This window comes from Ursus americanus, chromosome 23 (genome assembly GCF_024610735.1).
Source record: "Ursus americanus isolate L20-20 chromosome 23, mUrsAme1.1.p, whole genome shotgun sequence".
Lineage (NCBI taxonomy): Eukaryota > Metazoa > Chordata > Mammalia > Carnivora > Ursidae > Ursus > Ursus americanus.
In genome coordinates, this window is record NC_142149.1 from 11,416,667 (window position 1) to 11,444,558 (window position 27,892).

The 27,892-nt window shown below is 49.7% G+C and overlaps 1 protein-coding gene across 11 annotated transcripts in view; it reads right to left on the reverse strand.

The window, feature by feature from the left end:
• The window catches only part of ARSG (arylsulfatase G), a 127,201-nt gene that overhangs the window by 67,780 nt on the left and 31,529 nt on the right, over window positions 1-27,892 (reverse strand). For all 11 annotated transcript variants that reach the window (XR_015721251.1, XR_015721250.1, XR_015721252.1 and 8 more), the window contains one exon: window positions 20,738-21,466. Coding sequence is in view for 8 of the 11 variants with exons in the window: in XM_087854191.1 (XP_087710317.1) it covers window positions 20,738-20,955 (218 nt within the window). In the remaining 3 variants the exon portion in view is untranslated. The remainder of the gene's footprint in view (window positions 1-20,737; window positions 21,467-27,892) is intronic.

The following is a 27,892-nucleotide window of genomic DNA, read 5'->3' on the forward strand; positions in this document are numbered from 1 at the left end:
AAACCTACCTGTGTCTCCAAAATCAATACTCTTGGCTCTTAAGTGGTCACTCGTGGGCATTCCAAGATGTTCCAAAAATTTGTGTTTCCCACTTGCACACCCCTAGCTGAGGTTGACGAAGGTGACCTTCTTGTTTTGGGTCTCATACTGCAAGCAAATGTCCTCCTTTCCACAGTCTATGGAGTGTTAGAATTTTTGCATTTTTGTGCTTTCTGTTGGTGATTTTGCTATTTAAAGTGGCCCACAAGAATAGGGCCGAGGGCTGGCACTTCAGCCTTATAGAGATGTGATGTGCCTTATAGAGAAAATACGAGTGTTAGATAAGCTTCATTCAGGAATGAGTTACAGTGCTGTGGGCCATGAGCTCAACGTTAATGAATCAAAAACTATATTAAATAAGAGGTTTTTAAACAGAAACACACATAAAACAAGGTTCTGTGCTGATCTGTTGACAAAAATGTAACCAGAGGCTCGCAGGAACTGACCTCTGTCCATCCCCTAGAAGCAAGGGTTCAGTATTCTGTAATTCAGGGTTCTCCGTGACTTTACAGAGCGACTACTGCCAATAGCAAGAACCGGCTGTATCTATTACACATGCCTGGACGCTCAACCTTTTTTTGGACACAGTGGAGCAATATAAAAGAAGTCTAGCCATTTTCCTACCATCAAGGAATGTGATTAAACTCCATATCACTAATAATGGGGCAGCTGACCTTGTGTGTCTCCTCATGGGATGATACGAAGTTGATCTCATCGAGGATTCTTGTCAAGAACATTTAACCTGAATCTAATCAGAGCTCTGGACCTAATTTCCAGGTTACAGGAAATGCAGCTAATAGAAGAACAAATTAAATGACACCACAAGGAGATAATCTAACAAACCATTCTACACATTCTATGACAACTGCTGTTCTTCAAAAAGTCAATATCCGAGGGAAAAATGGGATAGAGAGGGGATATTCTATACTAAAGGACACTAAAGAGACAAACCAAATGTAACACATGATCCTTGACTAAATCCCAGTTCAAACATGCTAACAGCACATCTGGGGGCTAATTAAGGAAATTTAATATGGACTGGATATAAGAATGTTTTCGTTCTTTTTTTTCTTCCGGTTGTATTCGCCTATCACGTTGTATTCATCAAAGGTGCACAACATAATGATTTGATACCTGTATATACTGGGAAATGATCGCCACAGTAAGTTTGGTGAATGACTATCACTTCCCATAACTATGATTTTTTCTTCTTGTGATAAGGATTTTAAGATCTCCTCTCTTAGCAACTTTCAAACATACAGTACAGTATGGTTAACTAGAGTCACCACGCTGTGTATTACATGCCTAGAGCCTACTTATCTCATGACGGGGAATTTGTACCTTTTGACCCCCTTCACCCATTTCCCCTCACCCCCACCCCCACCCCTGGCAATCGCCAATCCATTCTCTACATCTGTGAGTTTGGGTTTTTTGAGATTCTGCATATACATGAGATCATATATTTGTCTTTCTCTGATTCCCTTTACCTAGCATAATGTCCACACCCGTGTTGTCACAAATGGCAGGATTTCCTTCTTTTTTACAGATGAATAATCTTCTGTTGTCTATGAATACCGCATTTCTTATTACATTAGGGATATATTTTTGTTACATTAAGGAAGTTATTACATTAAGAATGTTTTTATTCTTAAGAGATACATGCTATGGTGTTTATAATAAATGAGCATGTCTGTACTCTTCAAATGACTCAGGAAAAACACCACCACCTTATTTACGGATAGAACAGATACAAACAGGGGCGCCTGGGTGGTTCAGTTGTTAAGCGTCTGCCTTCGGCCCAGCGTTCTGGGATGGAGCCCCGCATCGGGCTCCCTGCTCCACTGAGAGCCTGCTTCTTCCTCTCCCACTGTCCCTGCTTGTGTTCCCTCTCTTGCTCGCTGTCTCTCTCTCTGTCAAATAAATAAATAAAATCTTAAAAATAAATAAATAAATAAATAAATAATAGGTACAAACAAAAACGCCAAAATGTTAATAACAGTTGAGTATACTGGTGTTTTTTTGACGATTCTTTTCATTTTCTGTTTGAGATTTTTAATATTAAAAGTTAATAATTAATTTTTAATATTATATTTCTAAAAGATGACAACCCAGAGTCTAGAATGGGCAGGACAATGGCAGGGTGGGGGGCCAGGGCCGGGCAGGAGGGTAGGGAAGGTAGGGAGGGCCGGCTTAAAGTACAGCTTGGCCTATCAGAACCATGCGTGTCCAGGGTGTCCGGAGCCGGTCTGCCTGCTGAGCCGCCACCCCAGACAGAGTGAAGCCCAAGGTCCGGTGGGGTGCAGGACTGGGCCACAGACGCCAGGTGAGCACAGCCAAGCAGGGCTCGGTGCCTCTCCCCTCCTCTCCCCACCTGTCCCCACCTCTCTGCGTCTGACCCATCCTCACCCAGCAGCCAGGGGGGCTTTAAAGTGCCCCTCTGGCCACTGCTTAATACCCTGCAATGATTACCTGGTCCATTCTCTAGAAACCCGCTCCCCCACGGCCCATCTTTCAGGCCTCTCCTTCCCTCCCCGCCGCGGGCACCAGCACACAGTCTTCGCCCAGATCTGCAAAGTGCCAGCTCCTTCCCAAGGTCAGCCTCCGCCTGGCATGCTCTCCCGGATCTTTGCATGGCCTTTCCTCCCTCCTCGGTTTTCCTGCAAAGGGGCCTCTGCTGTCCTCTAATCAGGCACCCTGGGGCATACTTGGTAGCACTGACCCCAACCCTGATTATCTGGTTTATTTTTGTGTCCTTTCATTCGGGGCCATCCTCTTTCCATGCAAGCTTCCTGCGAGGAGGGCTTAGCCCATGCTGCTTGCTGCTTATCTCCAGCTCTGAAACAGGGCTCTATAAATACAGGGGGAAGGGAGGGGAGGGGGGGAGGGTCTTTCCTTCCCAGCAACTTCACTGAAAATGTAACCAAACCTCAAAATAAGCATTACTGTAAAGTGTGATGGGAGGAAGGGGGCGGGGGTGGGGGTTCGCTGAGCGCCTTCACCAAAAGTTTTAAAGATAACATGCTGGCGTGGAGGTTGCAAGCATAAATGTCACGATGTGAAGTATCATGAAGAGATAGGACATCAGGGGACCCATGTGAAAGCAAGGGGATGAGGTCACAGAGAGCAGTGCCTGTGTAAACACTGCCTTCCCACTCGCCGCAGAGCCTGGCTCACCACCTATCCCCTACAGCAGGGCCTCAGGTCTCCACCATAACCCCACACCTGGACGGTGGTGGCCCCCAAACGGACTGACAGCGGCTCGAGACCGAGTCTGGCCACTTGCCCAGGTAGCCCGCCCAGGGCCGTGCTTGCTCAGGGGCTTAGAGCAGCCTGGGGACATTTCCTTGTGTTCGGTGCCCTCACAGAGGCCAGCCTGGGGCAAGAAAATGGCAAAATGCATACAAATCCCTGCTTCTCTGAGCACACAATTCTGGCAGAAGACTTGGAACAGAGGGGATTAAAATGCAGTGTTTAAAAGGGACTCCACTGGGGCGCCTGGGTGGCACAGCGGTTAAGCGTCTGCCTTCGGCTCAGGGCATGATCCCGGCGTTCTGGGATCGAGCCCCACGTCAGGCTCCTCCTCTATGAGCCTGCTTCTTCCTCTCCCACTCCCTCTACTTGTGTTCCCTCTCTCGCTGGCTGTCTCTCTCTCTCTCTGTCAAATAAATAAATAAATAAAATCTTTAAAAAAAAATAAAAAATAAATAAATAAATAAATAAAATAAAAGGGCCTCCACCTGCAGCCTCTCTCCGGCCTCCAGGTCCAGCTGGACTAAGAAAGCCTTAGGAGTCCTGGCATGTTTTCACGCCCCTCCGAGACGCCCTACGGAGCTCCCCTCAGCTTGGTGACAGCAAGCAGGGAGGGCCCTGAACACCCTGCCCTTCACATTGACCTTGGCATTTGCAGGGGTGATGGCCCTGGAGGGCAGTCAGGAACACTGGCTTCCTCCTCTCTTGTTCCTTTCCCTTTCTCTCTCTCTCTCTCTCTTTTTTAAAGATTTTATTTACTTACTTATTTATCAGTGAGAGAGCATGAGCACAAGCAGGGGGAGGGGAAAAGGGAGAGGGAGAAGCAGACTCCCTGCTGAGCAAGAAGCCTGATGCAGGACTGGATCCCAAGACCCTCAACTGACTGAGCCACCCAGGCGTCCCTTTCTCTCTCTCTTTGTAAAAATACTACACTCAAGCCTAGGGATGGTAAGGAAAAACTTTTCACATGTTACAAACTGATGACCACGTGACCCAGCCATTTTACCACCAGGGCTGGGAATCCCCACAAGCAGTGGAATCAGGTACTCAGACTCATACTGACTCGTTCACAGTCACGGCAGCACTATTCGGTGTGGCCGAAAGGTGGAGGTGGCACAGCTGGTTATCCGCGGGTGGGCGGACACACAAAATGTGGTGGCCCATCCACGCTCTGGGATACTATTCATCCACGAAAAGGAACGAAGCAGTGGCACCTGCTACAACGAGAATGAACCTTGAAAACGCGACGTGAGTGGAGGAGGCCCGTCACCAAAGGCCACATACTTACAGTCCCCTTTATATGAAATGCCCCAAGTCGGTAAATCCACAGAGATGGAAAACAGGGGCTGTAGAGAATCTGCTTGGTGGGTATGCGGGTTTCCTTTTGGGATGATGAGAATATTTTGAAACTGGACAGGGTAGTAGTTGTACCACATTAGAAATGTACTAAATGTCACTGAGTTCTTCACTTTAAAATGGTGAATTTTGGGGCGTCTGGGTGGCTCAGTCGGTTGAGCATCTGCCTTTGGCTCAGGTCATGATCCCAGGGTTCTGGGATGGAGCCTGCATCTCCCTCTGCCTGCCGCTCCCCCTGCTTGTGCACGCTCTCTCTCTCTCTCTCTCTAACAAATAAATAATCTTTAAAAAAATAATATAAAAAATATAAATAAATAAAACGGTTAATTTTATGTCATGAGAGTTTCACTTCAATTTAAAAAACAATCCAGATCTTACAGACTAAGAGGAAAATGCCACATTCCGGCTGAAGAGGCCCACGAAATTGGGTGGCAGGTCTGCAGTTCTTTGGGTGGGAAAATACTCAGGGGGTGATCTATCGTTTCACTCAATTTAGTCCAAAACTAATGACGAAGCAGCAAGCAGGGGCAGATCTGTGACAGATGCTGAGGAAGGACAGAAGCAGTCCCCGTCCTCAATGACCTTATAGTCTAGTTTCTGAACAACAGCCTTACGAGGTCATTTCTACTTTCCTACGAATGGTTACAACCACTTACGTAGCACTAACTGTGGGCATGGCCCTCTACGAGGGTTAAGGCATCTAACACGGCAGCCCTAGGATGTGCTGTTGTAAGCACTCCCGGTATGGAGACTGAAGCAGCGGGACCCACGGCCGGACACTGGAGAGCCGTGGTTTGTTCCCCGGGCAGGCTGCTCCGGGCTGGCCCCCAGCCTTACATCGCCCAGCTAGGTATCCACGGGCAGCCTTTAAATGCAGGCCCATCCAATTCGAAATCCCCTGTGCATGCCACGTAACCACGCTGCCTCCATTAGGAAGTCCAGAGCGGTTCTGGAAAGCCGAAGGGAACGGGCTGGGAGTACCCACTCCACAGCCTGTCTTGGGGGGCCACCAGCCCCGAGACTCCAAGAGATAGAGTGAGGGTTTTAAGCAGAGAGGAAACATGCCCAGTCCCTCAGACTCAGGGTAAAGGAGGCAGAACAGGGCACTGGCCCAAGGAGAAATTTCGACACTCCATCCAAAGACTGGTGTGGGTCTCACACACACACACACACACACACACACACACACACACACACACGCGCGTTCGCAGGCAGGCACACCCATCTCCAAATGCAGCTGGCTATGACATGACAGAATTGCTACCTGGGCATAAGAAGGAGCTTCTTGAAATAACATGACAAAACACTGATATGATCAACCCAGGTTTGGCCCGAGAGCCTCCAATCCTGAAAACCTTCAAGAGAAAACCCAGGCACCTGACCATCTGGGCTCCTTGGAGTCCTGCCTGGAAGCAAGAGGCCACACTCCACAGCTTCAGGGTCTCTTGAGCAGGCCACAGTTCTGGGAATTCATGTTTCTGGAAAGAAGAGTTCTCCGCTGGGCTTCCTCGGCTCCAGACATCCTCAGCCCACACCAGGGGGTTCCCACAGCCTCCCTGCCACACAGCTCACCCCAAAGATGGCTTCATTCCCTGATGCCATTCTTCAAGGCCACAAATGGCAAAGAAGGGACATCATCAGGGAGCAGTGACTTGGCGCCCTGAGGTTCCAGAAGAGCAGGCTTGGACCTGCAGCCCCTCTTGGAAGGGGCCTCCATCTGACAGAATGAGGGCAGGGAAGGCAGGGGGCCCCACATGTGTTGCTGGGTCTGCAGGTGCTGGGCAAGGCCCCTCTCCAGGCCTCAGGGAGCCCAGGGGCTCTGGCTTCCCACCCCCTGCCAACATTCCTTCCAGACCCTCAGTCCATCAGGGCTGGAAGCTACACTTGCAACTTTGCCTCCCTCAATCCCTATGTGCCCATTTCCCAGGCACAGTTCTCCAAACCATCCCCACCTGCCAGACATCCTGGGGCCCCAAGGGTCCTGGATGGTGCAGGCAGCCAGCAACTCCTACTCTTCAAATTCTAAACCAAGTTCCACCTAGCAGAGCACCTGTTGCTCCCAAGACAAACATTCGTCTCCGCCCGGCCTTTTCTGTTCTCTTCCTCCCGAGATTGAAGCACATGACCTTCCCAGCTCCCACTCCTAAATACCTGTCCCTGGTAATAACCCCTATCACTTCCAGCTCACGCCTATCAGGCACTTACTAGAACCCAGGCAGTTTACCTACATAGCAGGTATGAGCACCTGTTAGCCCTGGGTTCATTCTGAGTTGAAACTGCACATTCTGTAAGCCCTGTGAAGGCTGGCCCGGGCTTGTAGGTGTCATTTCTTTACTACAACAGACCCAGTTGCACAATTTGCAGGGCCCTGTGCAGAAGAAAACAAGGCAGCCTTGCTAAGAATTTACTAAGCATTTCAAGATGGCGATGACAAAGCCTTAAACCAAGAGCAGGGCCCTCCTAAAGCATGGGGCCGTGTGTGCTGCATAGGGAAGATGCCCACTGAGCCGGCCCTGCCCAGCCGCACCGGTTCTGTCTCGGGCCCCAGTCATCCCTCAGCCCACTGAGCTTCCCAGAGCAAGAAGAGCAAGGCCCATGGGTCTTGGGCCCCAGACGTTGCTCCCATGTGGCACGTGGTTGTTTTCTCTGCTGGTCTCTGCAAGTTTATCTGGTTCTGCTTTACATTTGCCCCTGAACACCTGCTCTTCCCTTCCAGGCTTCCCTATTGCAGGAAACAGCACCATCTCTCACTCGGTTATTCAGTCCAAAGGAGTCATCTTGATTGCTCTCTTTTCTTCCCTCCACTGCCAGACTATCAGCACATTCCTGATAGGATTCCACTTTCAAATATATCCAGAATCTATCCATTTCTCTCCAACTACCTGCTAACATCCTAGTCCAAGCTGCTATCATCTTGCACCCAGACTACTACCATAGTCTTTATTGTCTCCCCAGGGCCACCGTGTTGTATAACCCCAGGGGATGCCATTCACGCTGCTGTGCGGAGTTGAGCAGAGCACCCTCTGCCCAGCTGTATGTGGCAATCCTGCTCCCCACTTCCACTCCTGCTCCTAATTCCCCCTCCTCCCATTTTCCATGGGGCAACCAAAGTAATCTCAAAATCTTCTTTATTGGCTAACATTAATTTCTGGCTGGAAGCCCTCTAATGGTTTTCACCATAATGCAAGTAATTCCAAAGTCATTATAGTGGCCTCCAGGCCCTCCATCAGAGCTCCCCAGCCCGGGCACTGAGCACAAAGAACGGGCCAAATGGGTCACAGGTTTTCCAAGATTAGGTTCCTCTCAGCCTCAGGAACAGCCAGATGGGGCCCTGGGCAACTGGAGGCTCCAGGGCAGTCTTACCCCGGTGGGGTGTGTGCCCTGCACAATTCCAGGGAAGGCAATCCTCTGAGAGCACAATGTGGAGAGAGCCCTTGGGGTAGGGTGCCCCGCTGGTCACCTCCAGCCGCCAGGAGCCTCAGTGGAGTTCAGCCAACCACAGCAGAGCTCTCTGGGGGAGCTACAGGGAGGAACCCACAGCCCTTTCCACGGGTAGCTCACACTTGAGCAGGAGTGTTAGGACATGTGGATAAGAAGACCAAGCCCCATGAGAGAAATACAAAGCAAGCGCTCTGGGAGGTGGAGTGACAGGAAGGGTAAACGTGCACAAACAAGGCTGTGTTAAATCCCCGCCTCCACGCCCCCTAGTGTGAGACTAAACAGGTAACTTCATCTAGGCCTCAGTATCTCCCTCTGCAAAATGGGCATAACACACCTGCTTCACCAGCTTCTTTGAGGGATTCAGTGGGATGATGTGCCCCAAGCACCCAGCAGAGCTCCAGGTAGACAGCAGGCTTTTAAAAACTCAGGGTAGTCAAGGTAATTGGTGTCATGACTCGCTAAACGGGGGGAGAGAGGACATTCCAGGTATGCAGGAGAGCAGTGCGCTGGGCACCAAGGGGCAGGATTCAGGGGAGGCGAGGCTCCTGGATGCCGCTCACACTCCCCAGGTATCACGGTCCCTGCCACACGCATGTCACACGTCACCTCGGCCTCAGTGTGCACAGCACCAAGCTCAGCGTCCTCCCTCCAAGATCCCGTGTCCACCTCCCTCCCAGTAAACCTGGCTGGAGACCAAGACGTCATCTTCAAGTCCTTCTCCGCCACTTCCCATTCCCGACGATGCCACCTGGGATCTATATAGCTGTCGTCCCTCACCCAGATCACTTCGGTGACCTTCCAAGATGGCAGGTTCCCTCACCCCAGCCCATGCTAGCAGACCAGCGGGTCATGCCAACCCTGGATCCCAAGTCTTCAGTGACTTCCTTCTGTATGGCCACCATAACACACCAGGCTCTGGCTCAACCTACCTCTTCAACCTCCTGGGTCCCTGCCACCTGATGTGGGCTGAACTGTGTCCTCCAAAAAGATAGGTTGAATTTCTAACCCCCGTCCCTCAGAATGTGACCTTATTGGGAAATAGGGTCATTGGGGATATAATCGGTGAAGGTGAGGTCATGCTGGATTAGGACGAGTCCTTCACCTCCTAGGACCCGTATCCTGATAAGAAGAGGACAGAGACAGAGAGGAGAACGCCATGAGAAGACAGAGAGACGCACAGAGGGAAGGTGGTCACATGATGGCGACAGCAAGGGATGGACACTGCCACAGGCTGAGCAATGCCTGGGGCCACCAGAAGCTGGAAGAGGCAAGGAAGGAAATTATTCCAGAACTTCAGAGGAAGCATGGATCTGCCAACATCATCATTTTTCGCTTCCAGCCTCCAGAACTGTAGAATAGATTTCTGTCGTTTTCGGCCACTCCGTGTGTCATACCTTGTCACAGCAGCACCAGGACAGGAACACTCCCTCCTACTGAGCCCCAGAGCCCAGCCCAACAGGACTCCTGTTCCCAGAACATCCGGCAGCCCTCCCTCCCTCGCATCCCACACGCGCCTCTCCAGCACCTCTACTCTGTGACACCTCACCCCGGAGAGTCGGACTCTTCCTCTTGCCCTTCCAAATTCCTGCCTATCCTTCGTGAGCGAGCATCGTCCCAGTGTTTCCTCCTCTCCCCGGACGATGAGCCTGGACTTTGGCTTCTGGAGCGCATGAAACCTCCTGGCAGCCTTTTTGTGTCTGAATGTATGGCTTCACCTGACAATGTCCGGGCTGGACCAGACGGGCTTCGGGCCTGCTTTCCCACGGTGGGCCAAGGCCTTCCCCACCCACCCTTCCACGCGACTCTCATGCCCCACACCCACCCACCCCGACACGGGCACGGGCCTCCGCTGCGGGGTCAGCAGAGCAGCACAACCTCGTAGCCTCGAGGATTGGGCCCACAGCCCGTGACCCGGGCAGGGCTACTCAGAAGCCACCCTGGGATTTTCTGAACCAGACAGCGAGGAGGAGCCCTCTCGTTCCCTTTGAACCCCAAGCGAGGAGGGTGCGGGGCAAGGGACACCTGTCCCATCCTATGGAGGAACCTGAAAGAATGAAGCAACTGACTCAGGAGCCCGGACACAGGACGGAGTCTCTGTGGAGTTTAGTTTCTGAACGAAAGCCCCGCCCCTTTCAGGCTCAGGCTGGCGGCACTGGGCTGCGGCCACTTAGAATCAGAGTCCTGGCTCTCACAATGTGGGTGTAATAGGATAGGAGCCCAGAATGTCACAGCGCCCAACATCAAGCCCTGCCCTCAAGTCGCCCAAAGTTCAATAAGGGAGTTGCACAACCCCAGCATGTGAGAGAGCTCTGAGAACAGTATGCACAGGTGTTCTGGAAGCACGCAAGGCATACATACATGGGTGTTGAGGAAGCAAGTCCTTCCTAAAAGAAGCCACACGTAAGCTGAGACCTAAAGTATAAATAGGCATTAACTTTATGGGTGTCTTATCAAAATAAAAATAGCTGCCATTTATCCCAATCATATTGCATATATGATGTCAAATCCCTAGGAATCCTATTTTACAGATAAGGCAGGTGAGGCAGAGAGTTTAAGCAACTTTCCCAAGACCATGCCGCTGGTATGGGTGCAGACACACCTTACCCTGTCCAGTCACCGTAGGCCAGACTATAGACCCGTATATTTGGGAAACCACAGAGCTAGAACTTGAACCCAGGCCTGCCCAACCAAAATCCCATGCTCTTTCTATTCCCTATGCACCTGAGAGAAGGCTGGCTGGACCTGGGCCAGTCCAGAGGTTGGTAAAGTAAATCCAGAGGGAATTACCTTAGGTAGGTGACTAGTCTTGGGCTAGGGAAGTCCTGAGACTCACCTTTGGTGGTGCCTGCCCCGAAAGCCCAACTCACATGCACACAAACCATGTGAGCCTGAGAGAAACACCGGGATGCCTGTCTCCCAACGAGCTCCAGAGATGAGGGCAGGAACCACAGTGTCAGAGGGGTCAACAAGTTTTCTTCCTAGGCATGAATTACAGAGGAAATCAGAATCCAAATTTTACCTTGGGGACTGTGGAGTTCATTAATGCTAAGAGAATTCTAATCGACCACAGAAAAATCCTTCAGTTTGCTAAGCTTAGGGAAATTCTGTCCTCAGTGGGTCTGGGTTGCACAAAGGCTGTTGACCACAATTTTCTTCCCTGGCACTCGGGACTGAAAGTTGGTGTTGAAGCCCTAACCTTCCATATGATGGAAGGTGGGGGTTTGGGAGGTAATTGGTTTTAGATGAGGTCATGGCGGTAGAGCCCCTATGATGGGATTAGTGTTCTCATAAGAAGAGGAAGAGACCAGAGGTCTCTCTCTCTCTCCCCCTCCAGGTGAGACACAGTGAGAAGGGGGTCATCTGCAGCCCGGAAGAGGATCCTCAGCAGAAACCGACCACGCTGGCACCCTGACCTTGGGCTTCCTAGCCCCCAGAATGGTGAAAAATAATTCCTATTATTTAAGCCACCCCTTCTTTTGTATTTGTGACAGCAGCCCCGGCGGACCAGTACACGCGGGCAGAGCCCAAAACACAGCGCCTAGATGCTGTCCCTGCTTGCCTTTCACGACCATCCTGGAGGGGCTCTCCTTGAACACACACCACCACCCTCGTGGGAACACCTGTCGTGCATTTCTACAGCACGTGTAACTTCGATTTCCTCCCCAGACTGTGGGTTCTGTGAGGACAGGGTGGAGCTGGAAGGGCAGCCCCAAAGCAGCATGCCTTGATGCCACGGAGACACTCCAGCAAAATCTGGTGGGTGAGCAAACAAAACTTGAAGAGGACATCGGTTGGAAAACATCCATCCATCCATTTTGCCCAAAATCGCTCAAGCTGATGCTCTTCAGGGTTCAATTCTTTCCCCACCTTGTGTTTAAGTTCACATAGCTTGATGCTCCGAAACAATCTTTTTATGTCCCTTATTTCCAAGCCTTTGGAGAACCCTGACCGTACCCTCACCACACACCCCCCCAAAAAACTCACAACACCCCACGCAGCCCAGTGAACTGACCTGCCTGTCACCTTTCCTCTCTCCCAGCCTCTGTCTCCATTCAGCAGAGACTAATTAATAAGCGATAAAATGGTCTCGCTATTTGGAAAGCTTCTTTTGCTTTCCCCCAAATCTATCTGGGCAGGCTCAGGCCAGTTCACCAACAGGGGTCCTAATTAAAGTCTGAAAATACATTGTAAAGGCAAGCTGGAAGTACAGAGCCAGACATTACAGCAGCCTGTTCACAGGAAAATCAACGCAAATTAAGCCACAGCCAGACAGAAACCAAAGCAACTTGCCATCACATAAATTACGTGTATTAGAATCAGAAAACGTTAGTGCTGGAAACGCTGCCCCGAAAGGCCCTGGAGAGACATAACATTGTGAAGTTAAGCATGTCCAGCCTCATTTATGAGGAATTTAAAATAGATGATGAGGCTTTCTGTGGTCACTCTCTCAATTGCTGTGGGCCTGGAATAAGGGCTGTCTCTGCTCCATTCATAATTTAAAGGCTTGGAGGCAGAAATAGGTTTTAAAAATTATTTGCTGTGGCCTTTGTGTGTAGAGGGATGGAGTGGGAGGTGAGAACTGGAGAAACACTTTATGGGACCCACCAACACAGCTTGGCCTCCATGTTACCTTCTGTTAAATGGGAAGACCACCAAGTCGGGACTCAGAAAGTTGTCGGGTGGGGTCACTGAGGTAACCGATATGCAGATCCTTTGTAAACCACATGCAAATGTGGCAGCAAAGAGTAAACTTGGTGTGTTTTGTTTACTCATCCATCCATCCATCCTTCCATCCATCCATCCTTCCATCCATCCATCCATCCATCCATCCATCCATCCATCCTTCCATCATTCCATCCATCCATCCATCCATCCATCCATCCATCCATCCATCCATCCATCCATCTTTCCATCCATCCATCTTTCCATCCTTCCATCCTTCTATCCATCCTTCCATCCATCTGCTCATACTCTTGTTCTGTTAAAAAAAAAAAAAAAGATTCCTGGCAGCTGAGCTTGGTATGATCCTTGGCAATTTCCCCCTTTCCTTTCCACATTCTCGTTGTGGATATGAGTACAATCACGTTCAAGGAAGGACACACACACACACACACACACACACACACACACACGGGCATCTCGGTGCCTCTTAGACTGGACACTTCCCAACTGCTACAACCCTGAGCCATGCCGTCCTGGAGTTTCCTACAATCTGCCCACGGTCCTCCCAGCCGCCAGCGTGGGCCATCCCTGCTAAGCCGGAGCAATCCATCTCAAAGGCAGGCCGATGCCTTCAGTCCTTGGGGCCCCCACTGCCTCCAGGACCGAGTCCGAACACTCGAGCATATGCACACGAGGCCCTTCACCAGCGGCCTCATCCACCCGTCTAGCCTCACATTCCCTGTCCCAGCCACACTCAGCCGCTGGAATGGCTGCCCTGGGAGAGCGAGGGCGTCTCCTTGTTTGGATCAGGGATGCATTCCCAGCACCAAGGACAGTCCCCGCAGGAGCTACCAGGTGTATGTGTCCAGTGAAAGGGCACCTTTCATTTCTGGGTATTTGCTCCCATTTTTCCCTCTGCCTACAACACGCTTTCCTCTCCCTTCATTTGGCTAATTCCCACTCATCTTTAAGGTCTCAACAGTGAGGTCCTTTATCAAGCACCTCTTGGCTTCCCTCCAGAGAAATGGCCTCTCTCTTCCTGCAGCCCCACAGGACTGTCTTTAACATGCTTCTGCTCTGGGTGGGTTCTATCATCCAAAAGGCAGGAAGCCCAGCATGGACCTTTCTCATTCTTGACTGTGACCAATGAATAAGTAACATGCTCATTCTATCCCAGAGGATTCAAATCCAGTTCCATCCAATCCACATTATTAAAGCCCCAGGGTGGGAGGCAGGAGGTATGTGGTTTCCTGCTCGTAAAACACCTTTCCTTTCTTCACACAACAGGCTGCTTTTCTTGGGGCACCTGGGTGGTGCAGTCGGTTAGGGGACTGAACTTCGTCTCAGCTCAGCTCATGAGCTCAGGGTTGTGATCTCAGGGTCACGGGATCGGGCCCCACAGCAGGCTCTGCACTCAGCACAGAGTCTGCTTGAGACTCTCTCTCCCTTTCCTTCTGCCACTCTCCCCATACTCTCTCTCTCTCAAATGAATAAATCAACCTTTAAAAATAAACTAATAAAGAATAAAAGCTGCTTTTCTTGTCTTCTTCACCACCTGGCTGGAAGCCTCTTAGGGCACAGCTGGCTGGGGTCCTCCAGCATTTGTCCTATGACGGGCTCTTAGCAGAGATTCCTTGTCAAAGGACTTGAAAGGAATTTGAGGTTGTGAACCAGGCTGGCACCAAGGCCTCACTGGCTAATATCTCAGTTTCTTTTCTTGAAGATTGGGTGTTAACCTAGACAATTGTATTCCTGAAGGTCCCCATCTATTAAACAGAACCACGAGGCTACACCCTGCAGAAACTTTCTTGTAAACTTCACCCTGGCCCAGTTGGAAGGTGGGCATTGCATAATTTTATGTCCGTTGGACCTTTGTACCCAAGGGCAAAGATGTAAAATCACCTGTCCCACGACGCTGAGCAAATGTCTCGAAGTTAGCAGTGAAGGTCATAGGACAAGAGGCTTTTTCCCTCAATCCTGAGTCTGAATCACTGTGGGGGGGCGGGTGGAGATAAATAAAGCTAGAAGGGGATTACATGGTGGGGAGGGAATCTTTCTCTTATGAATATAAAGATTTATTTATTTATTTATTTATTTATTTATTTATTTATTTATTTGACAGAGATAGAGATAGCCAGCGAGAGAGGGAACACAAGCAGGGGGAGTGGGAGAGGGAGAGCAGGCTCCCAGCAGAGGAGCCTGATGTGGGGCTCGATCCCATAACGCCGGGATCACGCCCTGAGCTGAAGGCAGGCACTTAACCGATGTGCCACCCAGGCGCCCCATTCTCTTATGAATATAAGTCTCACTGAGAATGTTCTTTCTACCCTAACTCTCAGGAAGACCTCATTGCAATCCCCAGCCATTGTGAGTGCCAGCCTGGCTCCTAGCTCCCTTGGGATTGCTGCAAAACCCTTCCAAAGGCAGCAGGACAGCCAAGGAAACTGAGAGCAAATAGGATGGATGCATGTTGGCATAAATCCAATGCTGAGAACAGAAATCACACAAGGTGTTTGACTGAATTGACAGATCAATTCATTCCCCACCGAGGCCCTTTCTAGAAAGAAACTCAAGCCCCTGGGAGCCTCTGACCTTCCAGTGGTAAATATTGATCTTTGGTTCCTGGCGAAGTCACAGCCTGTACTCGGCAGTAGCACTGAGTTGACTCAGATTAGACTGGGGCCCGAGAAGGGATGAAGCAGGATGGAAGGAAATCAAGGTGCAAAGATAACATACTAACAAGTCGGTCTGCGCAAGGGAACGTGCTTACGGTGTTGGGTCAACCTCGCCTCTGAGCCAGCCTGGGAGACACTCTAAGTGATCGGCCAGGATCTGGGCTTGGCTGGCTGGGCTCACTTCCCCCAAGAGACCTACAGGTCATGACCACTCAGGTGCTCAAACCCCAGTCTGGACACCCTAAGCTGCTGCTAGAATCCTGTCACCTGCCGGGAGTCACTGCTCACTCCCAGAATTGTCAAGAAGCAGTTGCTGGCTCTTCACAAGGGGAAACCAGCTCTGGACGTCTCTGGTGTGCAGCGGACAAGAACCAAGCTAGTGTTGCATTACCAAGGTTATTCACTGGGTTCTCGTAATTATTTAAATGATGCAACTATTTTCAGAGTTTACTCTCTGCCAGAAGAGCTGGAAGAGATGGAAGTGCAATACTTCCCCCCCCCTTTTTTAAATTTTTTTAAAGATTTTATTTATTCATTTGACAGAGATAGAGACAGCCAGAGAGAGAGGGAACACAAGGAGGGGGAGTGGGAGAGGAAGAAGCAGGCTCCCAGAGGAGGAGCCTGATGCGGGGCTCGATCCTAGAACGCTGGGCCGAAGGCAGGCGCTTAAGGACTGAGCCACCCAGGCGCCCCTCCCCCTCTTTTTTAAAGTGTGAGTGATTCCCTCCTCTAGTCCCCATGGCGATCCAAGTTGCCTTGGGCTCCCTTTTTCCAGTTGCTTGAAAAGTTTTAAGTTTTAGCTCATTACTAAGTCCCTGGCCTTTTCACCCGAATTCCAACATTTTTATTTTCCTTGGGTTATCGTATCGTTTTTAAACTTTCAAATGTTCAACAGCACCGCTCAGCTCAGATTTGCACAGGACAGTGGCAACACGCCCCAGCCCCCCAGGTCAAGGGCAAAAGGCGCGTTGTCTGCTGAGCCTACTGACAGGTGCAAGGGGCCCAGCTGCCTGGAAGGGCACAGGTGGGCGGCCGCTGAATGCTAGGGAGCCCGAACAGCAATGTCCTCTGATAATGAGCCCTTCACTGCTTTCCAGTGACTTTCGGGTTTTTTTCACAAATAAATTGTTTATCATTATTTTTAATGGAATCGATTTGTGAACTAGCTCATCTGCCCCCACGTGCTGGAAGGCGACTAGAGTAATCAAAACCCTTCACTCCTCTCTGGGCTTCAGTGTCCCCCATGTGATAACATGATGACACTCTTTGACCTGAGCTACCGTGAGTAACATAGCTCTATCATAACCCTCAAGGCTGTGGGGTTTCAGGCCACAATCCCTCCTTTACCGCTATGTAAATGGAAGTTAGGAAGTCTGTAAAGGGACCAAAATTGGGGCACTAACAGCTCTGCCTTTCTTCCCCCCAAGGAATCCTTTTGTTCTGCAACAATGATGACATCACGGTTATGTTGTGAATGGTGCCCATTCCATTGACAAATTTGGCAAATTGCATCTACCATAACCAAGTGCAGAAGAAAAAAACCCCACATTAATGGTGTGTGCTGGCAGGGAAATGTTACGGGGACATTTAAGTGCTGCCTTGGGGACTTGGTCTAGGAAGCAATGGACTCAAGCAGATCCCAAGAGGACAGCCAAGTGGGGGCAAGTGGCTTGACCTTGACTTCCTCGTTTGTGAAAGAAGAGAAACGGGGTGGTGAAGGGAATTAAATGGGGTGATGCCCAGAGCCTGGCACCTCCCATGTGCTCAGCACGGGTTAGCTATTACCACAGCTGTCATGTGTGATTCAAATACAGATGTTGGCTCAGTGTGGACGGTCCACACTGAGATTAACAGGGATTTGTCTCCGGAACCCACTCCTCCTTCCACGATGTATCATTTAGGCCTTTTCTTATGCAGAGTAGCCAATTCACACTGACAATTCGAATGGATGTTATTTCTAATACCGATACCAAAAATAACCACAGCTCACATACATCCATGTCTCTTGAGAGCCGGGCTCTGTGCTAACGGCCTGCATGGATTACTTACTTTAATCCCCACAATATCCTATGGGGCGGGTGCTACCATCGTCCCCATTTACAGAAGAGGAGAGCAAAGCTCCAAGGGATGGTGGAGTTGCCCAGAGTCATACAGATGGAAAGTAGCAGAGCCGGGATTCAAACCCAAGCCACCTGACTCCAGAGCCCGACTTCTTAAGCAGGATATTTAGTCTTCCAAGCAACAATCGTTCATCAGGCACCTGCCAGATTACAGACTGCGTGAGGAGCAAGGGTAAAGATGCGTGTGGTATAGCTCAATGTTCTGGGTTGACCAGCATCCCCCCCAAATTTCATGTCAACCCAGAACCTGGGTATATGACCTTCTTTGGAAATAGGGCCTTTGCAGATGTAATCAAGTTGAGATGAGGTCACACTGGATTAGGATGGGCCCGAAAGCCAGTGACGGCGGCCTTATGAGCAGAAGGGGGTTTAGACATGTGCATGCAGGGCAAATCCCACGGAAGAGCGAAGGCAGAGAATGGAGTAGTGCGGCCACAAGGCCAAGGACTGCCTGCGGTGGCCAGAAACAAGGAGACAGCCATGGAACCGAGTCTCCCTCAAAGCTTCCAGAAGGAACCAACCCTGCCCACACCTTGATTCAGGACTTCTAGCCTCCTGACCCTTGAGAGGATACACAGGAGCTGCTTTAAGCCGCACCGTTTATAATCATTTGTCATGGGAGCCCGAGGAAACAATACCCTAATAGAAAAGAGACAATAAAAAAGACACTTTCTCAAGTCACCCGGGGACCCTGTTTGGCAATTGCAGCTCTTGTCTGAAAGTCACGGTTCCCCATCGGCCGTGAGCAGGCAGGGGCCAAGCCAGCGATGAATCAATCCGCGGCCCCACAGGAAGCCGGCTTTCCTGTCAACAAAGCACAGAGAGCAAAGCTGCCGCGGACGCAGACATCGGGCCAGAGGGCCGGCCGCCTGGCCCCTGGCACAAAGCTCAGATGGAGAGAATATTTTCACAAAGGGAGGAAAAAATAGGAGAGCCCACCAAAGGGACCCCGCGGTGCCGTTTCTGCCCAGGATGAGACGGTGCCGGTGGGGACAGCTCAGAAGAGGAGGGTCCCGGCCTCAGAAATCTCGGTTTAAATAATGGGCCAGATACTTCCCCACAAACCCACTGGACACTAAAAGCAGAAGTTTTTAAGTATTCCGCAATCCAGTGCCCTTTGAGGATCTAGTAAATGCTATGGATTAAATTCTCTCCCCAAATATAGAAGAAAAAAAATTCCAACACGCAAAGTTTGGGGTGACATGTCAAGGGAAGGGATCGTGACCTGAAGCCCATTCGCTGATAAGCAATGGTGTATACATTGCCGAGTGCACACTGGGCTCTGTGCTGGGTGCCAGGGATACAAAAGGGGGAGAAGAGACCAGGCATTTTTCCTGCTGAAGGCCGCAGCTAGAAGGGAGCTGTGTGATTTTCCTGGACTGCCACAACAAAGGAGCACAAACGGGGGGGCTTAAAATGACAGAAATGTAATTCTCTCATGGGTCAGGAGGCTGGAAGCCTGAAATCAAGATGTCAGGAGAGCTGGTTCCTTCTGGAGGCTCAGAAAGAGAATCTGTCCCATGCCTCTCTCCTGGCTTGTGGATCCCTGCATTCCTGGCTTGCAGACCCATCACTGCATTCCCTGTCTCTGCCTTCCCATCACTTCCTCTGGGTGTCTCTCTGCGTCCTGGCCTCTTCTCATAAGGACACTGGGCATTGGACTTATGACGCACCCCCAATGGAGGGTGGTATCATTAACTAAGGGGTACCTGGGTGGCTCGGTCAGTGAAGCGTCTGCCTTCAGCTCGGGTCAGGATCTCAGGGTCCTGGGATCAAGCCCCATGTCAGGCTCCCTGCTCAGCGGGCTGTCTGCTTCTCCCTCTCCCCCAGCTCATGCTCTCTCTGTCTCTCTGTCTCTCACTCTCTCTCAAATAAACTCTTAAAAAAAAATCCATGACTAAATACATTTGCAAAGTCCCTGTTTCCAAATGAGGTCACATGCCCAGGTGGGCATGAATTGAGGGGGAGCACACTATTCAACCCGATACAGGTGGTCAGACGGTTACGCAGTCACCATGGGGAGCAGCCAAGGAGCCGGCAGACAACCCGGCAGCATCTGAGAAAGCTTTCCTGAGGACCTCGGGAGGCACGGGGGCCCCAGACAGTGAATAGAAAGTAACTACACAGGGGAAGTGGAAAGTCCACCGGGAAGACAGAATCACCTAGCCGAGGCCCAGACATGGGGAGGCACCAAGTGAACAGAGGGGCCGCACAGAGAGCCAGTGTGGAGTAGGGGCTGGTCTTGTAAGCTGCTGTCCAGAGTTCGGATTGGATCCCTAGGGCCACAAAATGCCTTTGAAGAATTGGAAGCAGAAGAGTGTTTCTAGAAAATTCACTTTGGCCAAGGTAGGGTGGATGGACTGGAGTGGGGAGACCAGATGCAGGGACCCCTGAGGGTCTGTATCTCTGGGGAAGCTCCGGGCTCCAGGATACAAGTGGCTGAGATACTGTGACGATGCCCCACGCGGGGTCCTAACCAGCTAGCTGGAGCGATTCCCACCGAGCCAGACAGAGGAGTTGAACGCAGTGCCGGTGGGGTCTGAGCTGGCCGGTCAGATCGCCGTCAGCCCAAGATGCGCACCCAGAAGTCTGAACGCTCTGATACGTGTTGTTTCTAAGCAGGAAAGGGGCTTACGAACGCCCAGACCCGTTCGGACGCACAAGCCCTTCCTTTCTATGGTCCCTTGGAGTTACGTGTGCCCTTCCATGGACCAGTAAGTCCCGTCTGCTTGCAAGTAAGTCCTCCTCCCTTTGTGTGCCTGCTGACTCAGTTGCTCCTCAAAGATCACCTTCTCCCCTGAAGCCCCCGGCTGGGTTCCACACCCTCCCTTGCGGACTCCAAAAATCTTTGATACGGGCTCACGTACTCGGTTGTAATGCCTACTTTCCTTTTAACCTGTCCCCTCCCCCAGACGATTAGTACCAGAGGTAACTTGTTCACTTCCATATTCCCAGCTCCTAACACACACACACACACACACACACACACACACACACACACACACACTCTGAATGTTATCAGATGGATGAATGGATGGTTTTCTTCACGATGCTGTACTGGCTTCAAACCAAATTAGCCAATCAATTAACTAAGTCAACATGGACCCATCAATTGTTCTTTAACTGCTTTACGTGGCCCCCTCCCGCTGAGTCAGGCATCCCAAGGGATGCTGGCCCGGCTTCCTCAAGACTCACCTCATTCCTTCCGCAGCCATCTTATCAAGGTTGGTAGTGTCCTTCGTTTCTGCCCAGTTCGCTCCCAGGTCCCCCCATCCCATGTCATCCGCCAAAATGATCACGAAATTCGGCTTCTGGCCTCTTGTGTCCCCACTGAAGGAAAAATCCACAAGGGGATACAGGCTTCCCAAGAAAGTCACCCCCACAAGCAGAACCTTTAGAAAAAGCCAGCCCATGGTGGGGAGGGGAGGGTAATAACTGTCTGGAGGGACGGTGGGCCACAGCTAGAGATGTTTCCAAGAGCTTCCTCCTGCTCACTTTCAGGGCAGGGAGTTTGCAAGAAAATACAAGTGGTGGCGGTCGTGTGGGGCGGTGGTCCCTAGAACAATGGTGGGGCTACAGAAATGAGGCCCCCACCTGGAATCCTTATTCAAGAGAGTCAGGAAACTTGCAACCCCCAATGTGGTTTGCCACCCGCCCCCCACGGCTCCAAGGGAGGACCGGCTGTGTGCGACAGTCAGCCGTTGGGGTCAACAACAGCTCTTCGGCCACTTCGCGAACGACCCCTCTGTGCGCAGGGATGTTAGCGCCGAGCCCAAGCCGTGCATCTGTTCGGGACTCCAGCTGGCGAGTGCAGGATAAATTCTCACATCTGCAGAACACCTGGACGTTCTAGAAGCCGCAGTCAGCCTCGAATGAGTTTCTCAGTTCCAGATGGCTGAAGGCTTCATGTTTCTGTAAGGTTTCCTGAAAGAACAAAAATTGACGAGAAAACGGAGTTAACACCGCCACTGCAGCTGTTTCACTCAGTAGCTTAGGAAATAATCTCTTTTCCACGCCAACAGATGTTTTCCTTCTCACTCGAATATGTAACTGGTTCATCAGTTTCTCCACCTGAGGGATCGTGATGATGATACTGTTTGCAAGGGACCTACAATCACGGGGTTGGGAGCGCCATTAGGGATGAGGTCTCTCGACTCGCTCACTGTATGGATGAAGGACACTGAGGCCCGGTGCCCTGAAAGGGGCAAGGGCCAGCACCCAGCTCTGTGAAATCCCAGTTCTCCCCTACTCCCACCCCACCACACTTCTCTGAGTCACAAGAAATCCCCCCACTAATCGTGACCTCATCAAACCCACTGAAAATTCTAGAAGAAAGAGTGAGAACTGTGTGACCAAGACATGATTCTTTCTAACAGTCGTGCTGTCAACTAATATTTCTATATAAAATTCTTGGTGGAAAATGATTTGAGAGGGAAAAAAAAACGTAAAGAAAAACGATGGTATCATCCAGGTGGAGAATATACGTACGGTACTTACGGTAGAACGTCCTATTTTGCTGTTGGAAACGTTTCGCAATAAAATGTCAGAAACACATTTCCGACAAAGGTTAATGGAAGTTGTCCCTTTATATCTCGACAATGTAATTTTTATTAAAATCTAAAGACATACTCAATCAGGGCTTCTCACACTTGGATGGACTTACAAATGAGCTTTGTCTCATCAAACGCAGTTCCAGTAAGAAAGGCTGGGGTAGTTCCAACGAGCTCCCAGGTGAGGCCTATATCACTAGCCCTTAAATCACACGTGGAGGACCAAGAGGCTTAGAAACAAAAACATCATGATTCTTGTCCAAGAAGAAAACGAACTTAAACTGGAGAAGCTTAACCTACTGGAGATAAAACAGCTTCAGTGACGAGCGTGAAAGCCACAAATCAGGTCGAATTTTGAAAAACGGGAATTGAAGGTTACGTTTTTCAACTGCAGGTTGCAAATGAGAACCATAGAATAAAACCCTATCAACCCTACTTCACTTGAAAGCCCTAAATGTATGAGGTCAGTAAGGAGGCACAGACTTGAAATTCTGGACCAAGTGAAAAAAACGGTTGGGACACGCAAGCCATTGAGAGGATTAGAAGAGAACCAATTTGTAATAACACAAGATGCTACTGGGGCTGGGATTACAATAGACGTGATTCGCAGACAACTGACAGAGCCAGCCGGCCAACCCAACTGCCAACCCAGGTGGATGGGGGTGGTTGGAGGTATGTAAATTCTGCAAGACCCAGATAAACTCAAAAGGATGGGCAGATACATACTGAATCAAAATAAAACAAAACAAAATAAAAGGGAGTTCAAGTAAACAGTCATGGTCATCTGAAGGCCAATGAGTCAATTCTTCAGAAATGCAAATTCTTCTGTTTTCCAAGAGGAGAGTTATTCTTTCAAACTCAATTAGATTCAACCAGTATTTGTTGATCTTGAGGCCCCAAAGACTTCTCCCTTTCTAGAAGAAGAAAGAGCCCTTGCACAAGGAGGGCGCCCAACAAACACTTGTTGACCTCCTGGTTGATTCCCAGCCTCATTCTACTGGCTTCCGACCATGAGCAACAATCATAGGAGGCTTTTCTTCTTAAAGCTACTTAGCTTGGAACTCTAGAGTGGCCTCATTCTTCGTCAATAATCCATTTTGGAATGACCCAACACGAAGGACTCCAGGGGAATAAAAATTCACTTAAGAAAAAAGCTAAAATTAAGGTGGGAACATAAATAAACAGCTTGTTTTTCTTAAGAGTTCCATGATAAAACATTCCTTTGAGGATTTTCAAAGAGAATCGTTAATGCTCAAAAATTTCACTGAATGGAAATAAGCTAATTTAGCCAGTACGCCATTGCATTATCCTTCATGCCCCTACCTCCAGGGAGATAGTTAATCTTTTCCCATTTATTTTTTTTAACTACAGTTAGAAGGCAAACCAGGCATTCAAAGAATGGACCCAAAGCCTGGACTTTGATTAAGATCCAAGCTGACATGGAAAACCGGATGGCGGTTCCTCAAAAAATTAAAAATAGAATGACCATATGATCCAGCAATCGCACTTCTGGGTATCTATCCAGAGAAATGAGATCAGTATCACGAAGAGATATCAGCACCCTGTGTTGACTGCAACATTATTCACAATCGCCAAAATATGGAAACAACCTCAGTGTCCACAAATGAACGAAGAAAGAAAATGTGCTGCATATAGAATATACCCACAATGGAATAGTATTCAGCCTTTAAAAAGAAGGATCGTGGAAGAGAAAGTTGTTGCCATTTGCAACAAGCTCGATAAACCTGGAAGACATTATGCTGAGTGAAATAAGCCAGGCACAGAAAGACACATACTGCATGATCTCACTTATAGGTGAAATCTAAAAAAGAAAAGTCAAACACATAGAGGCAAAGGGGAGATTGGTAGATGTTAAATGTCCTCGCCACAAAAAAGTTAAGACCTATGTAACTGCATGACGTGATACACGTGCTAATGAGATCGTGGACATATCTCATGTTTATGTACATGAAAACATCACATCACACACAGTAAACACATGCGCGTTTTATTTGTCGATCATACCTCAGTGAGGCTGGGGGAAAGCTTTTGAAAGATGCAGGCTAAGACTTTGTGCTCAGTGCCTCATCTGAGGTCCTCTTCCCAACTTTCTTCAGGCATCACCCTGTCCCTCTCAGAAGGGAGAGTGGACACAGGCAGGGAGCACGTCTGTGGGCTCAGGAAGAAAAGGGGAGTCTTTGGCAAATAGAGTGTCCTCTCCTCCCTCCACTGGGCTGGAGGGAACTTGACCACCTTACTCAACCAACCCCCCAAGGAAGACCCATCTGCTCCATCCACGCAGAACAAACTGGGCTAGATCCCTGCTGAGCGCAAGCGTGAACCCCTGGCCATGCCTCCATGCTCCTGGGGCAGCCCGAGAATGAACTTGAGGTGCCCATCGGCTCAGCAATGATCTGTCTTCTTCTCTACAGCCCCCACTGGAGAGAAAGGCTTCTGGATCTGCTACATCTTGGCCTCTTTTTCAGTTCCGGGCCCGCTTCTGGGGAAAGGTGCTCGTGAGCAGTGGAATGACCAGCAGGCAGCGGTCGGCCAGAAGGGCTGAGGATGGAATGGCATGAGTCAACCTGAAGACTGCGCCTTGCAGTGTCTGAGTCCCAGGCCTGGGAGTCCATCACCTGACCTGGCTCCCCAAGGACCTCCACGCGGCCAAGCAGCCTGCTCGAGGGCCTTGAAAACAGCTGAAATAACAAGAAGGCTGGGCAGAATTTCTGGCAGAGGGCTCTGTTGGTTTTCCAGAGACAAAGCTTCTGATGAGCTGAGGCCAAAAAGGACGGAGGCGCAGGGGGAGCGTGATCTCTGGCGGCAGAGCACTGCTGCTTTACCTGCCAAATCAGAGCGTGGTCATGCGCCGGCGGGGGCCAGGAGCCACAGGCGGACGGCCAGGAGGGGCCTGGGGTCCCAGCTGCCCGCGTGTAGTCTGCACCAATCCCCCCTTCCCGTGCCTTGTCATCCATCCAGCAAACGCGGGCCCAGCGACCTGTCTCAGTCTAGGAGCTGTGCATACAGAGGTCACACACAAAACCCCTGGCCTCATGCTGCTTCCTTTCTAGTGGGGGGCGGGGGGAACGAAATGAGTAAAAGGTCCGTGCTGGGGAGAAAAAAATCAAGGCAGGAAGCAGCTCACAAGGTGCAAAGAGAAGGAGGTCAAGGACCGCCACCTAGAGAAGGTGGTCCTTGCAGAAGGTTCTGCAGGAGGTAAAGGAGGAAGCAGTGGACGGGAGAGGAAGGCCAGGCAGGGAAACCAGCAAGGCCAAGGGCTGGCGCATGGGAGGGTCAGCGAACAGTGGAGGGGGGGACGCGTGAGTTCTGACCTACACAGGCCAGCGCTCCCCCCGCTGCGCTGCCGGGAATCAACAACAGGCAGCAGGGAAGGGAAGATGAGAATCAGGAGTCGGCGGCACCAGTCCAGGTGAGCCCAGGTGAGCTCAGGTGAGAGACAGTGCTGGGGGAGCCAAGCCCGGTGCCCAGGGCGCAAAATTTAAGGACGCGGCTACTTCATCTCAGGGTCCACCTGCGCTCACGTGACTGTAACGGGGAGCACCTCCTGGAGTTTTGCCTCACCCGGATCCAGGTCCAAGTGGAGAGGAAAACCCAGTTACCTCGGGAACCAAGACAAGCAGTTACTCAGGTTATTTAATGTCTATGTGTCATAAAGATCCTCGTGGGAAAAAACAAACAAACAAACAATCCTCGTGGTCCCTTCCTTTGCCCTGAGATCCTATCTAACCTGTCAGTTCGGGGCGACCCCAGCTCAGAAAGATCGCTTTCTTAAAGTGTATCTCGGGGTCTCGGTCTTAGCTCGACAGAAGAGGCAAAGGAGATTTTTTTTTCTGTTTCTTTTTTCTTTCCGTTTTATTGACACGTAATACAGCACTGTGTAACTTGAAGGTATACAATATAATGACGTGACTTATATATATACTGGGAAATGATCACCAAAATAAGTTTAGTTAACATCCATCATTTGCTGGGGCGCCTGGGTGGTTCAGTAGGTTAAGTGTTGGCCTTCGGCTCAGGTCATGATCTCAGAGTCCTGGGGTAGAGCCCCGTGATGTCCTTCTCCCCACCCCCGCTCACGCTCTCTTGCTCTCTCTCTCAAATAAATAAATAAAATCTTTATGAAAAATTCATCATTTCCTGTAGATACGAGAAAAAAAGAGAAAGAGAAATGGTTTTTTCTCATGGTGAGAACGTCTAGGATCTACTCTCTTAGCAACTTTCAAATATACCATACAATGGTGTGAACTTAGTCACCACGTTGTGGTACCTTATATCCCCAACGTTCATTTATCTTATAACGGGAGCAAGCCAGACCCTATTGTTGGGAATATTCCTTCTGTGAACCCAACACTGCCAGGAAGCTCATCCACATGGGGCGAATGACATCCTGCATAGTGTTAGCTAGAACCACCTGTTGGATCTGTCATTGAAGGAAGCTATGTGGCAGGAGCCAATTGGGGAGAGCAGAGGTGGCATCGTGCCATGCCTCTGAAAGCTCAGCAGCCCTGCAGAAATTATATCTGGGTCCTTGAACACATGTCAGAAGAAGAGAGAAAGTAGATGGGCCTCCGAATGACATCCTTTCTCTAAAATTCTATCCTCCACTTGAGAAGAAATGTCACGAGAAATGTGGTCAAGCAGAAAGAACTCAAGGTCAGTTACCCGAAATCCACTCCCTGTTTGCTAAATTTTTAAGGACTTTTTACAAAGCAGTATTTACTTATCATTTATCATAAGTAAATTTGACGGAAGTTGTCAAGCATACAAAAGTTGAGAAACTCATGCATCCCTACCCAGTATCTCGATTCAACAGCTATCAGCACACGGCCAGCCCGTTTTCATCTCTCCCTCCTCTACTTGTCTTTCTCTTGTCCTCCACATACCCTGGATGATTCTGAAACAAACCTCAGATATTATGTAATTTCATCCGACATTATTTCTCTATGTTTCTCTAAAAGATAAGAATTCTTTTAAACTATAACTACAACCCTATTCATAGCCACTTTCCAAAATTAACAACAATGTGTTGGTATCATCAAAACTCCAACCAGTGTTTAAATCAGTGTTTAAACTCTGTTGTCTCACTAATGTTTTATTTTTTTTAATTGTAAACATTTTTACCATGTTGTTTTTTTTTTTTAACTCTAATCCAGGATCCACAAAAAGCTCACCACACATTGCATTTGGTTCATGTGTCCTTCCCCTTTCATGTATAAGTTCCTCCTCTTTCTTCCCTGCAATATATTTGTAAATAAATTCAGTTGTTTGTCCTGTGAAATTTCTCAATTTTGGGCCTGATTGTACCCCGTAGTGTGATTTAAAATGTCCCTGGAGCCCCGGTTTCCCTGTTAACTGACTTGTCGATCTAACGGTGAGATCTAATTCAGGTTTGACTTTTTTTGGCAGGCCCACCTCCTACCTCTTATCCTTCTCCCTGTCATGTTAAGATTGATCAGTGGTTTGCGTGTCAAACTTTCATTCTCCCTGTGTCAGTTTTGCACGAGAATTGGAAACTTTCTACTAAACGCCACGTGCGATCTTTTCTATTTTTGCAGACGTCTCCTTTCCCAGGAGCTGTTCCACCTCTACGATGAGACACGTGAGATTCTGTAACGAGCAGAATATTCATGTCCTCCCAAAATTTGTATGTTGAAACCCTCACCCCCCGTGTGATGGTATTGAGATGGGGCCTTTGGGAGGGGATTGGGGTTAGATGAGGTCGTGAGGGTAGGACCCTCCTGATGGGACTGGTGCCCTTTTAAGAAGAGACCGGAGAGGG